The sequence below is a fragment of the Fukomys damarensis genome, unplaced genomic scaffold (assembly GCF_012274545.1).
Source record: "Fukomys damarensis isolate Sample0158 unplaced genomic scaffold, DMR_v1.0_HiC HiC_scaffold_37, whole genome shotgun sequence".
NCBI classification, from domain to species: Eukaryota; Metazoa; Chordata; class Mammalia; order Rodentia; family Bathyergidae; genus Fukomys; species Fukomys damarensis.
Genome location: NW_022900949.1, coordinates 29,295,275 through 29,310,157, shown reverse-complemented (window position 1 = coordinate 29,310,157; position 14,883 = coordinate 29,295,275). Strand labels below are relative to the sequence as shown.

At 40.3% G+C, this 14,883-nt stretch overlaps 1 protein-coding gene across 1 annotated transcript in view; it reads left to right on the top strand.

Annotated features, from left to right (window-relative positions):
- Shcbp1 (SHC binding and spindle associated 1) overlaps positions 1 to 14,883 on the top strand; it is a 47,455-nt gene that overhangs the window by 11,705 nt on the left and 20,867 nt on the right. Inside the window, exons 5-9 of the mRNA XM_010617254.1 lie at positions 405 to 497; positions 9,581 to 9,814; positions 9,906 to 10,074; positions 10,369 to 10,489; positions 13,768 to 13,899. Coding sequence (XP_010615556.1) covers positions 405 to 497; positions 9,581 to 9,814; positions 9,906 to 10,074; positions 10,369 to 10,489; positions 13,768 to 13,899 — 749 coding nt within the window. The remainder of the gene's footprint in view (positions 1 to 404; positions 498 to 9,580; positions 9,815 to 9,905; positions 10,075 to 10,368; positions 10,490 to 13,767; positions 13,900 to 14,883) is intronic.

Here is a 14,883-nt window from a genome sequence, read left to right as displayed (position 1 = left end):
TTTTTTTTTTTTTTTTTTTTGAGACGGTCTCACTATGTAGTTGAGACTGACCTGGAACTCACTGTAGCCCAGGCTGGTCTCGAAATCACAGTGATCCTCCTGCCTCAGACTCCCAAGTGCTGGGATTACCGGTGTGCGCCACCACACTTGGCTTGGATTTACTCTTTATCTCTGATTCCTCCAGAACTCCATTATTTTTTTTTTTTCCTGTGCTCATCAGAACTCCATTATTTTGAGTGAGATATTGCATTTGAATGACATTAACCTCTCTCTCTCCTTTTTACTGTGTTATCCAGGCTGGTCTTAAACTCTTGGGTTTGATCCTCCTGCTTCTGTCTCCCCAGTAGCTGGGACTGTAGGTGATGCACCACTTCTTCCTGACATGATGCTGTGTTCTTTTTCAGGTTTTTCTACCAATACATTTGGAGGAGTTGGGATGAAGAAGAGGAGGATGAGTACGATTATTTTGTCAGATGTGTTGAACCCCGTATGAGATTGTAAGTATTTCCTGTACATCTTAGAAAAGTGGTTATCCATGGATTAGTTTTACTCTTGTGCCACACCACACACACGCACGCACGCACGCACGCACCCACCCACGCACGCACTTGCGCAGTAGACACAGACTCTAGGGACCTGCAGAGAGCAACAGACTGATAGACAAATAGTACAGTCTCTTGACAAGTATTAAATGAAACTTATGCAAAGGCAGAGATATCTGCTTTTGAATTTTAAAGCACAGGTCAAGAACATCTAAGGTAATAATTTATTGTTTGTAGATCTGAATAAAATCCAGTTAAACCAATGTGCTAAAAATCCTTTGTTAGGGGTTGGGGATTGTAGCTCAGTGGCCGCGTGCCTGCCTGGCAAGCACAAGGTCCTAAGTTCGATTCCTGGTACCAAAAAAAACCCAAAAAGACAAAAATAAAAGCCCTTTGTTAAAATCAGACATTTGCAAAAAACAGTGAGTACTTTTAAAGGTAAATGGTCTTACTCTAAATTTCTATATTAAAAAAATAAATTTCTATATAAAACCACATTATACAAAAGTAACAGACTTAAGATATTTTGTCAGGCTCTTTCTTCACTTGACAAATAGTTAAAAAGATGAAATAGTTAATATTGGTGAATAAATATTTCTAAAATACTGAAACATACTGTATTTTTCTTTTTGGGTTTTTTTATTTATTTGTTTATACCAGGAGCCAAACTCAGGACTTTGCACTTGCCAGGCAGGTGTGACACCATTGAGCTGAATTTGCCGGCCCTTTGTATTTTTCTAATTGATAATATTTTGGCAGGGAAAACCCCTTCCATACAGATATACAAAAATTAACCATGTAACCCAGATAATTGTTCTGTTTATTAAATGTAACGTTTATCTTTCCCCAAGTGGTACTTTCATTCCATTTTTTTCTTATATTTATGTATAGTAATAGGCAGAGCTGCAGTAAGAATAAAATTATAAATTATACTCCAAAAAAAAAAAAGAATTATAGAAAGTAATTTTTTTCCCTGTGTGAAAGATGATATGACTGTAAGGCAGTCAGTCTTCACATTCTGTAGAACCCAATTTCATTTAATTTTTCTTGGTTTAAATAGTAATAAAATAAAGTAGTAAATAGAAATTATTTGGGAATTTGGTTCATGTTTCTACCTGGTTCAAAATTATGTATGCCTGATTTCAACTCTTCATAAACTGACCATGAGTTCTATTTAGGCTTTATAAATTTTTCCATTGTGCTTGTCCAATTTTCCTATAGTGTAAATTTCAATAAACTTGAATATTTTATAGGTTTCATAGTGCCTGCTCTTAAACAATTACTGGTTTTGATAGTGAAATGTGAATATCATGTATCTGGAAAATTCAGTCTTGGAGAAAAATTATATTCTGATTTGGTAGCCTTGTACATGCATAAGTGATTTATATACATACTTGTGCTGGCAGACGAGAAAGCATGATAGGGGAATTATTTTTGGTTATGGGGAAGAAACTGTGATACTTGGTGGAGAAATTGAAATGTTATCTAATGTTGACACATCTAAAAAGGTCCCTGGGCTAAGATAGGAATAGGGCTACCAACAAGGCAACATTTGAAAAGAATCAAACTGTAGTGACTAGATTTTACACTGTGCGGTAATTTTTTTCCTTTGTAATTCAAGGCACACTATTTCAAAACTTAGGGGTCTGAGACAGATGTTGGTTCATCGTCTCCAGATTATGAAGTATCCATAAAATGCCAAAAAGTTGATTAGCATAGGCACTAGAAATGCTAAAAAGCTGAGTATGGTGGTGCATACCTGTAATCCCAGCACTCCAGGAGGGTGAGGCAAGAAGATTGCAAGTTTGAGCCTCTAATGGCACCTTAGGTAGACATTGCCTTAAAATAGGGATAGAGATGTATAGTGTTAATGCCCTGGGTTCAATCCCTAGTAAAACAAAAAAAGCTAAGAAACGTAAAATTTGAGTCTTGATCTCCACAGTTTAATAGACCTGATCAATCAGTCAGGAGGTTTGCTTCCTAAGTTCTTATTTGCAAAATGGATTTCCAGAATAGTTTATTTTTAATGTCTATTTTTGATCCCCCATTTTATTTGTTTTTTATTTTTTACAAAAAAGTATGGATTAACCAAAGTAGACAAAATCCTCACTTTTCAAGTGTCACCCAGTAGTCAGCACATTCATTCCCTCTGCCATGCCCACTTCTCCATTGAACCCAACCCTTTTGGCCTTGCTAACTTACCGAGCCTGGCCTCATCTGGCATTATAGACATGTGCCATTGTATCTGCAGTAGTTTACTTTTAGCTGAGAAATAAAGTTATTAAAAACTTTGTGTATAACAATGATATTCTTTATTTTCAAATTTATTACCTTTTTCTTTTTTCATTTTATTAGCTGATTCTGCATCCATAAATTATTGTACTTTAAAATACTTTTTGTTTCCACATTTGAGAAGGTATATATTACAAATGGCACATGAGAGTCCATTCGGACACGGGCTTTGTGAGAGAAAGGGCTTTGTTCCTGTCTGGTTGTGAGCGGAAACTGAAATTGGGCAAGATTTCGCAGCTAGCTGGGAGGGAAATTAGATTTTTATAGGTTTTTAGAAGGGGGACTGTGATCTGGAGTGGAATGACTGAGGGTGAAAGGGTGGCAGTGCAGGTGTGTATATAAACTGGGCTCTTTTGCAGCGATATTGTGTACTCCATCCTAAATTTTCTATGGCAGTTTGTTCTGTTTACTGAGAATAGCTTGTTGTTTGTTGAGAATGACATGTTTGCTGTGAAGGTTTCTTCAGGCCAGGCATGACATTCCCATCTTTTTGTTGTTATATATAGAGACGGGCAGGAAAGGGGGTGATGCTTCTCATAGCTACTTAGTGCATGACAAATGGGCAGCGTGAGCAGCCTAGATGGAGAAAGATCTTGGTGAATGGGAGTATATCGAGGAGAGGCCAGGGCCAGGGTGATCACCTGATGCAGTTGTGAGGGAAGTCTGAGGAGGCATTACCCAAACAGGAGGAGGAGGATGATACAGGCAAAAGGTCCACTTAATGGAAGAAGCCATGTGGCCCAGCCTGAGAGATTAGTCCAAGACTCAGATAGGCACTGTCTGATTTCTGAGGCCTTTTCTGCTAATCTCTTAGCTGCATCTTGTACTATGCCTGACTGACTAGAATAGAAAAAACACTTCTCTGAAGATGCATAACTCGCCCTTCTTGGCTGGTAGGAGAGCTAAGTAAGCCTCGATGATTCTGTAGAGTTACTGCCACCAGGGAGTCTGTCTAGTTCTGTAAGGTAAGAATGCAATTAGCTATTTCTTTGTGGCTGTCAGATCTTTAGAGAGGGAGCAACTGTAGATCACAGAGGTAGATAATCCTGCCATGCTGGTACCTGCAACCAGTGATGATGCCCAAACCAACAAGCTGGGGTATTAAGTGTATGGCTCTATATTGTCGGATCTGGGCTCTAATGGTGACAGGCAGGCTCTGGTTTTCTGGTGCATTGTCTTTGTTTGGGCTAAGGTATGTCATTGTGCAGGTGCTTTTCCAGCCAGTGGGGAAGCATAGATAGGTAGAAGTCCCACAAAGGAAAAAGACACCTTGGCTAGGTAAGTAGCATTGGTTATGGACATTAAAGAGGTGCGTGACTTTATGGTTTTCTCTTTCCCAGGTGCCCAGGGTGCCTGCCAGGGCAGCACCTGTCGGGTTGGAAGGGTCCCTGGTGGGGAATTTGACTGGCACCCATTGTCCTGTTTTCCACTTATAGGAAAAATCTTTTGGTGTCTGTTAGAACTCATTGTGAGGAGTGGTATGATCTCCTGTCGATAAACCAGGTGTGGTTAGGGTTGAGAAGGGGATAGGTGGAAATCTGAGGAAAAGAAGAGGTAGCTAGGTGTATCAGAGACCTGCAGTCATGTAGTTAAGGCTTTTTAGAAAGGGGTGGTGGGTTGATAAAGTGAATGGCTGGATTAAATTTCAGGCCCAGGGTGATTGTAACCATGGGAGTCTCCATGAAAAGTACAGAGTTGAATAAGGTGAGGGGCGGAGAGAAGGTGTGAAGGTTAGATGAAGACACAAGTCCCTAAAGGTAGTGGGAAGAGTAGAGGGTTAGTGGGGCATGTCTAGTGATTTTGAATGATTCTATGAGTAACAGAGCTGCAGCGGCAGCCATCTTTAGCCATAGTGGCCACTGTGTTACAGTGGGGTCAAACTGCTTGGACAGAAATGTGATCAGGCGTGAGCTGGGACCTTGTGTTAGAAACCCCACTGCATATCCTCTGTACTGTATTGTAAAAAGGCTGAAGGTTTGAGGTCTGGGAGGGCTAAATTAGGGGGCTGTTTTTAGAGCTTTTAAGGTCTCAAAGGATGAATGAGGGAAAGTCTTGTGATCTAAGGCCCCAGCAGGGTCTCTCTCAGTTTGTAGAGGGGTTTTGTGAGGAGAGCAAGGATGGGGACCCAGAAGTGGAAATATCCTAGTATGCTAAGACGGGAGAGGATTGTTTGGTAGTAGAACCTGGAATCTGGGAAATTAAGTGGATGCAATCTGAAGGTAGGGCTTGAGTATGTTTGTGAAGAATGATGCCCAAATAGGTTACAGATGGGGAAGAGATTTGGGCCTTAGAGGGGGAAGACATACTATCCTTTGGAGTCTAGATGTTGTAATAATAAGAAGGTATTGGGAGAAAGGAAGGAAGGGACAAGAAAAGAAGTGAAAACAGAAGGAAAAAATTGAGACGAAGTTTTTGTACATAGGGAGGGGAGGGGGGAATGAGGTAAAATAAATTATTAAAAAATAAGGTGTCTTTATAGGACGACTTGTAGAAGGGACTGCAGAGGAGGAGGTCATCTACATATTGTAGATGAGAGGAGTAAGGATGAAAGGAAAATAAATTGTGTGTAAGGACCTGACCAAAGTAGTGGGGCAAGAAGCCTTGAGGCAAGACGGTCCAGGTCATCTGTTGGGACTGATGGGTATCAGGGTCTGTCCAGGTGAAGGCAAAGAGAAGCTGTGGCGGGGGGAGGGGGAGCCACAGGGGAATAGTGAAAAAAGCATCTTTTAGTTCTCAAGAGTAGTGAGTGATGGATAGAGGGATGGAGGACAGAAGTGTATAGGGTTTGGCACCATAGGGTGTATGGGGAGGACAAGCTGATTAATAGTGTAGAGATCTTGTGCCAGCTTAGAAGAGCCATTTCCCTCTTACTGGGAGAATGGGAATAATGTAAGGCGAATTGACAGGAATTAAAGACTGTGTATTAATAGGTAAGAGATGATAGGTTGTAAGCTCCTTAAAGTCAGGTCAGAGATGGGACATTGTTGGGCACAGTAAGTAAGGGTGATTGGGCTTGAGAAGAGTGTTATGTGCTGGTTGGGATGAGGCCAGGAATGGGGTGAGAGTGTTCCAGAATCTGGGTTGAGGTGAGGGGAGATGATGCGAGCCTTGGGTGGCCAGAAGGACAAACCAAAGCATCTGTAAGCACTGGCTGTGTCCTGGGGAGGGTCAGAATGGCCCTAAAAGGGTAATAGGACAGGTGGGGATGACTAATAACTAGTGTGGAAAAAAGTTTTGGCCCAATTGACACCAAATTGGAGGCATTTTAAGGGGTCTGGAGACTGCTGTCAATCCCCATAATGGTAATTGGGACCAAGAAAGTTAGTTCTTGGAAGGAAGGCATGGTAGAGTGCATGGCACCTGTGTCGAGGAGGAATGGGTTGGACTTATCCTCCACTGTAAGAGTTACCTGCAGCTTGGCATCTGAGATGGTCCAGGAGGCCTTTTTGCTTCCAGGTGGTGTCAGGCCAAAAAGGTCTGGGAAGCAGCTGGCCTGGGGTCCCTGGGGTTGTGGCCCAGAAGCAGCAGGGGTGGCTGCTAGTACTAGACAGTCTGACTTCCTTTAGGGACCCCTGAGAATCCTAGGCTTCAGGCATTTCCTATACCAGTGACTATTCTGGTGGCATTTGAAGGATGGCCTTGAGTCGGGCAGTTTCAATCCTTTATTATATCTTGGCAGCCAGTTCTGCAGGGTTTCTTATGGCAGAGGCAAGGACCTGCAGCTCAGAAATGCACTGCTGTTGAGAATGTTCCTCTGTTATAAACTTTGGAAGCCACACTTACTAGCTTTTGCTGTGGTGTTTGAGGGTCAGTCTCCAATTTTTGTAATTTTTTTAAAAAAATGAATATCGGGGGCAGACTAAGCAATAAATGTGTCTTTAAAATAAGTTGGCCTTCTGGGCCCTCTAGATCCAGAGCCATATAACAACTGAGGGTGGGTTTTTTTAGTCTATCATAATTAACTGCTCTATGTGCCACCTTGTGGAGTCCCTCAACTAAGCAAATAACCATACAGTTAACAGCTTTTGTGAGCTGGGGATTGCCCTTCATCTAGCCAGTTAAAATCCCAGTATGGCTTGGTGTGGGAAGAGCTGCAGTGCCAACCTGAAGGTTAGGCTCAAGGCATATGTAGTCATATGCAGTGGCCTGGGCCCAAAACCAAACATGTTCTCATTCCTTGGGTGAGAGGGTTGAGGAGAGAATAACATTTAGATCATTCCAGATAAGGTCATAAGACTGAGATATCAGAACAGTGGAATGTATCTAGTAGGGTCAGTCAAAAAGGAGCCTAAGTGCTAGTTGATCTGAGAGACACGGACAAGGAGAAGGGGACATGGACTCAAATTACTCTCTCTGCTCCTATTGCCTCTTGAAGAGGGAACTGGAGAGTAGGGGTTGGGGGTAGGGAGAGAGCACCGAATCGTAGTCTGGATCGGGTATGAAGTAGAGTTGGATTGGGGTCAGTTTATGGAGGAGGGTCAGATTCGGAGGGCAGTTTCAGGTAGATGGGAACTTCAGCAGGAAAAATAGCAGCAGAAGACTTAGCCAGGAACTGACTGGAAGTGACAAGAGGCTCAGTGAGGGAGGGAGAGGCAGCTGTAATGGCAGGAAGTTCTGGGGGAGGAGCAGCAGTCTCTGGGGTCACAGCAGGAGAGACAGGTGCAACACCTGCAGCTACAGGAGGAGGTGCTGGGAGCTGCCAGGAGAGGTCAAGGTCAGTTGGATCTGTTGTCAGGGAGGAGTTTGTGTTGGGTAGAGGGTTGCAGATGGGAGAGAAAGGAGAAGGATTTGAGAGGTGTCACAAGAGGTGCATAAAGTGGGAATGTTATGAAGTATAAAGAATGGTGGACATACGGAACTGTGTACCATTTGCTCAGTCTCGGCAGTAGTTTTCTAAGTCCTGCAGAATAGAGAAGTCAAAAGTGCCATAATCTGGGCAATGGGAGTTGTTTTCCAGTTCATATTGTGGCCATGCAGTGTTACAGAAGAATATCAGACATTTAAGTTTCATATGAAAATATAGGTGGCCAGGTTTCAGATTCTTCAATAGACAGGCTAGAGGAGAGGAAGGAGGAATAGAAGAGGTAGAGCAGGGAGAGGTGGTTTGTCATGCCCAGCGTGACAGAGACCAGCGACAGGGTCAAAGTTGGATGTCTCCAGCTGTGTGACCCAGGCTGTGACAGAACATGGGTGAGTGACTAATACGGTCATCACCGTGACCGGTCAAACACCAAAGGGAAAGACAGTTCTTTCCCCTGCGGATTTTTCTGTGACCAGCACTGGATTCTAAATAACACAGAAAAGCAGGATGGACCTCTCTCTGTCCTGGCAGTTGAGGAGAGAAAGAGAAGAAGAGAGATTGGAATTGGGGGGCAGTTGCAGCTAACCACCAGAGCAGCTGCTGGCAAGGGCCAGCAGGGGCCGCTTATAAAGGTGCAGGGCAAAGAAGAAATCAGGGGGGTGGGTTCTTATAGGCACAGTTCAGAGAAGAGAAATCAGTGTGTGGGGGCCTCTTAAAGGCACAGTGTGGAGAGGAAAGAGAGAGACAGACACTTGGGGAGTGGAAAAGCAGGGCCAAGGTGGCTAGATGGTAGGAAACAGAAACCTTACCCATCTAAAGCTGCTGGAATGGCAGGAGCTGGGGAGCCAGGAGGCTGCCTGGAATGCTGGAGCAAAGTCCAGAGACCTAGTTTGCCAGGTGGCTTCAGTAGGCTGTTTAAGATAGGGTGTAAAACCTTCCGAGGAAGAGACCGTATCCCAAGGTTTGAGCATCACATATTACAAATGGCATTTGAGAGGCCACTTGGACACAGGCCTTATGAGAGAAAAGGCTTTATTCCTGTCTGGGTGTAAGTAGAGACTGAAATCAGGGAAGATTTCAGCAGGTATCTGGGAGAGAACTTAGGTTTTTTTAGATCTGGAGTGGGATATTTATGATTAAGGGTCCCAGGATAGTCAGTATATAATACTTGCCCCTTTAGCACTAAGAAAATTGTTTACTTTGTCCTAAATTTTCTTTATTGTCATCTGTCTGTGTCGAGAGTAGCCTGTTTGATGAGAATGGCATGTTTGCTGTGAAGATTTCTTTCAGGCCGGCCGGACATGACAGTATATAATTTTTAAAAAAATATGTTTTAAGTGCCAATGAAGTTCAATATAAGATTATTTTGTTTTAGTCACCCTTTACAATGACAGCTTTACTCTTTTTCCCTTCACAATTTTAAGGCTTATGTTTTTGAACTTCCCTAATAGTCTTGAAGTAAGAGTATTCAGCAAACTTGTGCTTCAGATGCAAGGAAGGACTAAATGATTTGAGTCTTTTCTAAATTTTGACCCTACAAATACAATAATCTTAAACATTATTGTGAAACAATTTTTCTCCCTTACCCAACTCCCAAATTGCCCCTCTACTGACTTGTTATTGCTTTTAATCTAATGTATGAGATGAAAACAATTTCTTATTAAATAATCGCAAATTATGCAACATGAACTGACTTTTAAAAACAAAATGTTCACATATATGGGGAAACATAATTCTTCAAAAGAAGAAATTAGTGACTCTAATGAAGTGGTGGTTCAAACTTCTAATAATTTCCCCTTCTAGTAGAGTGCTATTTAGAATGACTTCATGTTCTTGAGTTAGATGTTTTAAAATACTTATTGGGTCTTTGAGAACTAAATGGGCTGTCTTAATGATAAGAAATTCCTGAAAGGCAATGGATTTCAATTTGCTTTTAACATTTCAGGCATTATGACATTCTTGAAGACCGAGTTCCTTCAGGACTTATTGTTGACTATCACAGTTTGTTGACTCAGTGTGAAGAAAGTTACAGGAAATTTTTAAATCTGAGAAGCAGTTTGTCAAATTGTAATTCTGATTCCGAGCAGGAAAATATCTCCATGGTGGAAGGGTTAAAATTATATTCAGAGATTGAACAGTTGAAACAAAAGCTAAAACTCATTGAGAACCCTTTATTGAGGTATGTGTGTTTTTATTATTCTTAACTAGTTAGCATCTTTTCTTACTAGCTCTTTTACTGAGAACTGATAGGTCTTTTTGGTTTCTTTAAGATATGTTTTTGGTTATCAGAAGAACTCTAATATCCAAGCAAAAGGTGTCCGTCCAAATGGCCAGAAGGTCACTCATGTAGTCTCCTCCACCATGATGTCTGGTTTACTGCGGTCTCTGCTAAGGGACAGGCTTTGTGAGGAACCTTTCAAAGAAGATACAGAAATTCAGGTAAAAGACAAATTTCTTGCTTCAGGTAGCATCTTTCGATTCATCCCAGGTTTTCGTGACTTCTACAGAATGTTTCCAGGAGCTTTCCAGAGCTGGTTTACTGAAAAATGGGAAGTAGTGAGAGCACTATCTTTATATCAGCAATAGTAACTTAGCAACCATGCTTATTACACTGTTTATAGACATAATTAGGCAAATTTAACTCCAGTTTTAGAGTTAGACATGAAGACACTTGGAGAAATATGCACGTTGCTTTTGGGCGATGTATATTTGTAGTGTGTTATTCTTTTCTAGTTCCATAGTGATCCATTGTCTGCTGTAAATGCCTGCTATGAAGGTGATACTGTTATTGTTTGTCCTGGCCATTATGTGGTGCATGGCACATTCTCCGTTGCTGACTCCATTGTGTTGGAAGGTGAGTATGGAAGATCACATGATCAACTTACGTGCATGCCACCATGACTGATCTTGTTGAAGCTCTGCTTTCATGGCAAAAATGTGATTTCACCCAGATGTGATGGAACATGCCTAGCACTCAGGAGGTTGAGGCAGGAGGATTGCCACAAGTTTGAGGCTGGCCTGGACTACATAGTGAGTGAAAGGCCAGCCTGAACTGCATAGCCAAACCTGGTCTCAAAAAGAAAAGAAAAAGAGAAAGATTTCAGTCCACTTGGTTTCATGTGGACTGCTTTGAAATGTTAAGGGTATTTAAAGTTTACAGGGATCAGTCGGATGCTTGAACATCTTGAGTCTTCTGTGGTAGTATATATTTTGGGAAAATGTTTACAGGAATATATTAAATAAAAAATTATACTTATTAAAATTGTACCATTAGAATTATGCTTTCTAAATTATACATGGTTTATTGAAAAGAAATCAAATTTTTAAAGTAGAAAAATATTCCCATCACATTTTTTTGTTGGTGCTTTTTCTTTCTTTTTTTCTTTTTTTTTTTTTGGTACTGGGGATCGAACTTGGGACCTTGTGCTTGTGAGGCAGGCAGTGGAACCAATGAGCTAAATCCCTGGCCCTATTTTTTTCTTATTCTTTTTTCTTATTTATTTATTTTGGTACCGGGGATCGAACTCAGGTCTTTGCGCTTGCAAGGCAGGCGGCAGAACCACTGAGCTAAATCCCCAGCCCATCTTACTCTTTTTTATATTCTGGCTGTCTTGGTAGCTGATCTTTTTTGTTGTTGTTGTTGTTATTGTTGTTTTTTATTTTGAGATGGGGTCTCACTATGTAGTTCAGACTGCCCTGGAACTCACTGTGTAGCTCACGCTGGTCTCGAATTCACAGCGATCCTCCTGCTTTAGTTTCCAGAGTGCAGGGATTACAGGTGTGCACCACCACGCCCCGCCAATCTATTTTTGTTTTAAATTTGGCTTAGTTTTGTGAGAAATATTTTGGTTGAAGTATGTCTAGTTTCAATTGATAAAAAATTATCTTAATTATTTGAAAGCTTACTGAATTTCACAAGTGCTACACTTTGTGCACTATACTTTGTATCCTTATAGAATATTAACTGTAGGAAAACTATTAAAAATAACATTTTATCAGTTAAAAGTTTACCATTTAGAATGCTAACTAAATATAGGTTACTTTACATTTGTTCATCTTGGCCTTGTGTATTGCTATAATGTGTCCAATTTAGATGTATCTGTTCAGTTATCAGAACTGATAGGTTAGCAATAAAATGTAAAAAACCAAAAATTTTTTATTTTATGTGACTGTTTACAAACTGTTTAAGCTATGTTCTTTTTTTGGTTAAAACCTCTTTTTTTTTTTTTTAACCAGGGATCAAACTTAGGACCTTGCACTTGTGAGGCAGGCGCAGTGCCACTGAACTAAATCCCCAGCCCTGTTAAAACATTTTTTGAGACAGGAAGTTGCTACATAGTTTAGGTCAGTCTTGAACTCACTACATAGCCCAGACTAGCCTCAAATTCAAAGTGTTCCTTCTGCCTCAGCTTCCTGCAATTACAGGAGTGTGCTATACCACACCTGGCTAAAACTTCTTTCTAGAAGCATTGTTGGGAGTTTAATTTTCGGCTCTTTTCTACATCATCTCACCTCCTTTTTGTTTTATGTGTGTAATTTTTGCTCTGCTTACTAATATTTGACTTATAATAGATGTATGTGGTATAAATGACACATCTACAGGATAAATCACTACAATTAAAACACTTTAGGTTTTGGCATAACAAAAATAGCATTCGTGGATAAGAGGCCTTCCTAGATTGGTGAAGAAATTATAATGTAATTGCTGGAGTGTCATAAATAACCATATAGAAAATGTAAAAATGAGCATACTTTTACTAACTGCATTTCTGAGAATTGGTGAATCAGACATTATCACTAGTATGAATATAAACTACCTGTTCATGAGTAAATTTAGTGATCTATAGCTAGCAGTTGTAATAAGTGATATACCTACTATGTTCAAGGCATTAATAGTATTTACAGTAGGGATTTCCTTTCTTTAGAAAATCCTTTTTTCCTTTTTCTTAACAGTTTTATGTTTTTACTAAGAATACATAATCTATTTTTTAATTAATGTAGAATTTTAAAAATACTTTAAATTTTTCTGAAGATAAAAAGCAGTGGCTATTGTAGAAAATCCACAAAGCACTGGTAGACATATACAAAGAATCAGAAACAAAATTACTGCAAATCATCCAGTGTCCATCCCCCTGGCACTCCTGTGTATGAAGTCCTTGGGCATTTTCCAGTGCCCCAAAGGCTTGTTTTTATTCTTTAAGTGGTTTTGCCTGTTCATTGTAGTTACTTTCATCCACTAAAGCAAGAACCCTTCCTTCCTTTCCTTCCTTTCCTTTCCTTCCTTCCTTTCCTTCCTTTTTCCTTCCTTTCCTTCCTTTCCTTCCTTTCCTTTCTTTCCTTTCCTTCCTTCCTTCCTTGTGCTTGTGAGGTAGTTGGCAGAACCACTGAGTTAAATCCCTAGCCCAAGAACTCTTCTTTAGACAGAGTTACTTCTTAGTTTTGTATGTGTAGTTTTGTTTTATGAAGCAAGTTCTCTAGTTTTCTGATAGTCCATTTTTTTTACTGTCTTATTCAGAGCTTGGCACATTGGAACATACCTGCAGTAACACTGACTGCCTGGGCTGGGACAGGAGGATTTCTTGAGCCTAGGAGTTTGAGGTCATTTTGGGCAAGGTAGTGAGACCCTATTTAGAGTCAGTTTAAATCAATATGTTTAACAGAATACAGATGTTAGGTAATCTTGAGGTTTTTCAAATATAATTTGTAATAAAAGTCATGGAATATTAGAATTAGAAAAAAACTTAGAAAGGGTGAGTGCTTTAAAGTTTTCCAAACCAGCTGTGAGTTCTGATAATTTTTTTCCTCCAAGTACCGAGGATCGAACTCAGGAACTTGTGCTTGCAAGGCAGGTGCAGCACCACTGATCTAAACCCCCAGCCCATGATGATTATTTTTTATAAAGTGAATTTAGTGCTCAACTAAGATGATTAACATGGGAGTTAAGTAGGGCTGTTACAAATTGGATATCCTGGCTTAAACAATACCTATGGGGAGGTAGATTTTATTTAAATGTAATGACATTGACTTGTCTGAAATTATCATTTGGAATCATTTGAACCAGAGTAATATATTTTAGCATTTTTGTGTTTAGACATTCCCTTCACCTTTCTTAATTGTTCCTGCTCTCTTTAGGATATGGTCTACCAGATGATATTGTAATAGAAAAGAGGGGTAAAGGAGACACTTTTGTGGATTGCACAGGTGTGGATGTTAAAATTTCAAGCATAAAATTTGTTCAGCGTGATGCAGTAGAAGGAATCTTAAGTAAGTATCTGAATATTTGGTGTGCTATTTGATCTAGGTTTTGAAAGAAAACAACTTTCTATGGAGAATAGACTTTAGTGAATACCAATTGTGTATATAGCAAGCTGATTATGTATATAATGTAATGATTTAGAGACTCTCCTCCAAAGTGAGAAATAGTTTAGCATATACTTGAAACTTTCATAGTTTTCTTTTTTGAGCATCATTTTTTAAATTCTGTATTCTTTATATTTAACACTAGATTGAAACTAGCTACTTTCGTGTTTTGCTGTGTTTTGTTCAGGTGCTGGACCCTTGGTCCCCAGGGATATGATGTTGAGTTGGTAGGATCTTTAATATGGGGGGCCTAGTGAGGGGCAAATAAGACACAGGCCTCCCCCCTCATGAATGGATTAATGCAGGTCTCACAGGATTGCATCAGTTCCTCCTCTGAGAGTGGGTCACAGTGAGCCTGGCCTTTCTCCGCTCTCTTCCTTGTTACTGCATGAGCCCTTTCTGCCTATAGCTGTTTTCCTGTATGCATCTCCATGTTGTGAGGCAGTCAGGGGTTGTCTTGCCAGATACCAGGCTGTTAGTATTTTCTAGCTACCAGAATTTTGTGTGTGTGTGTGTGTGTGTGTGTGTGTGTGTGTGTATATGTGTGTGTTACTGAGGATTAAATCCAGGGCCTTCACACCGAACTACTTGTTCAGCTCTTATTTTGTTTTGAATTTTGAGATAGGGTCTCACAGAATAGCTAAACTTCCCAGGCTGGGCTTGAAGTTGTAATCCTCCTCCCTCATCTTCCCAGAGTGCTGGGATTTTAGGCACGTGTCACCATGCCTGAATACATGTCTTTCTTTATCTGTTATATAGCATCAGGTATTTTGTTGTGGTGATACAAAACAAACTAAGACACATTATTGTAATATTTTTTCCTATGATTTGTATTCCTTGTTTTTGGGAACCTCTTTTTTCTCCCTCTTAAAATTCTTAGCAAAGTTA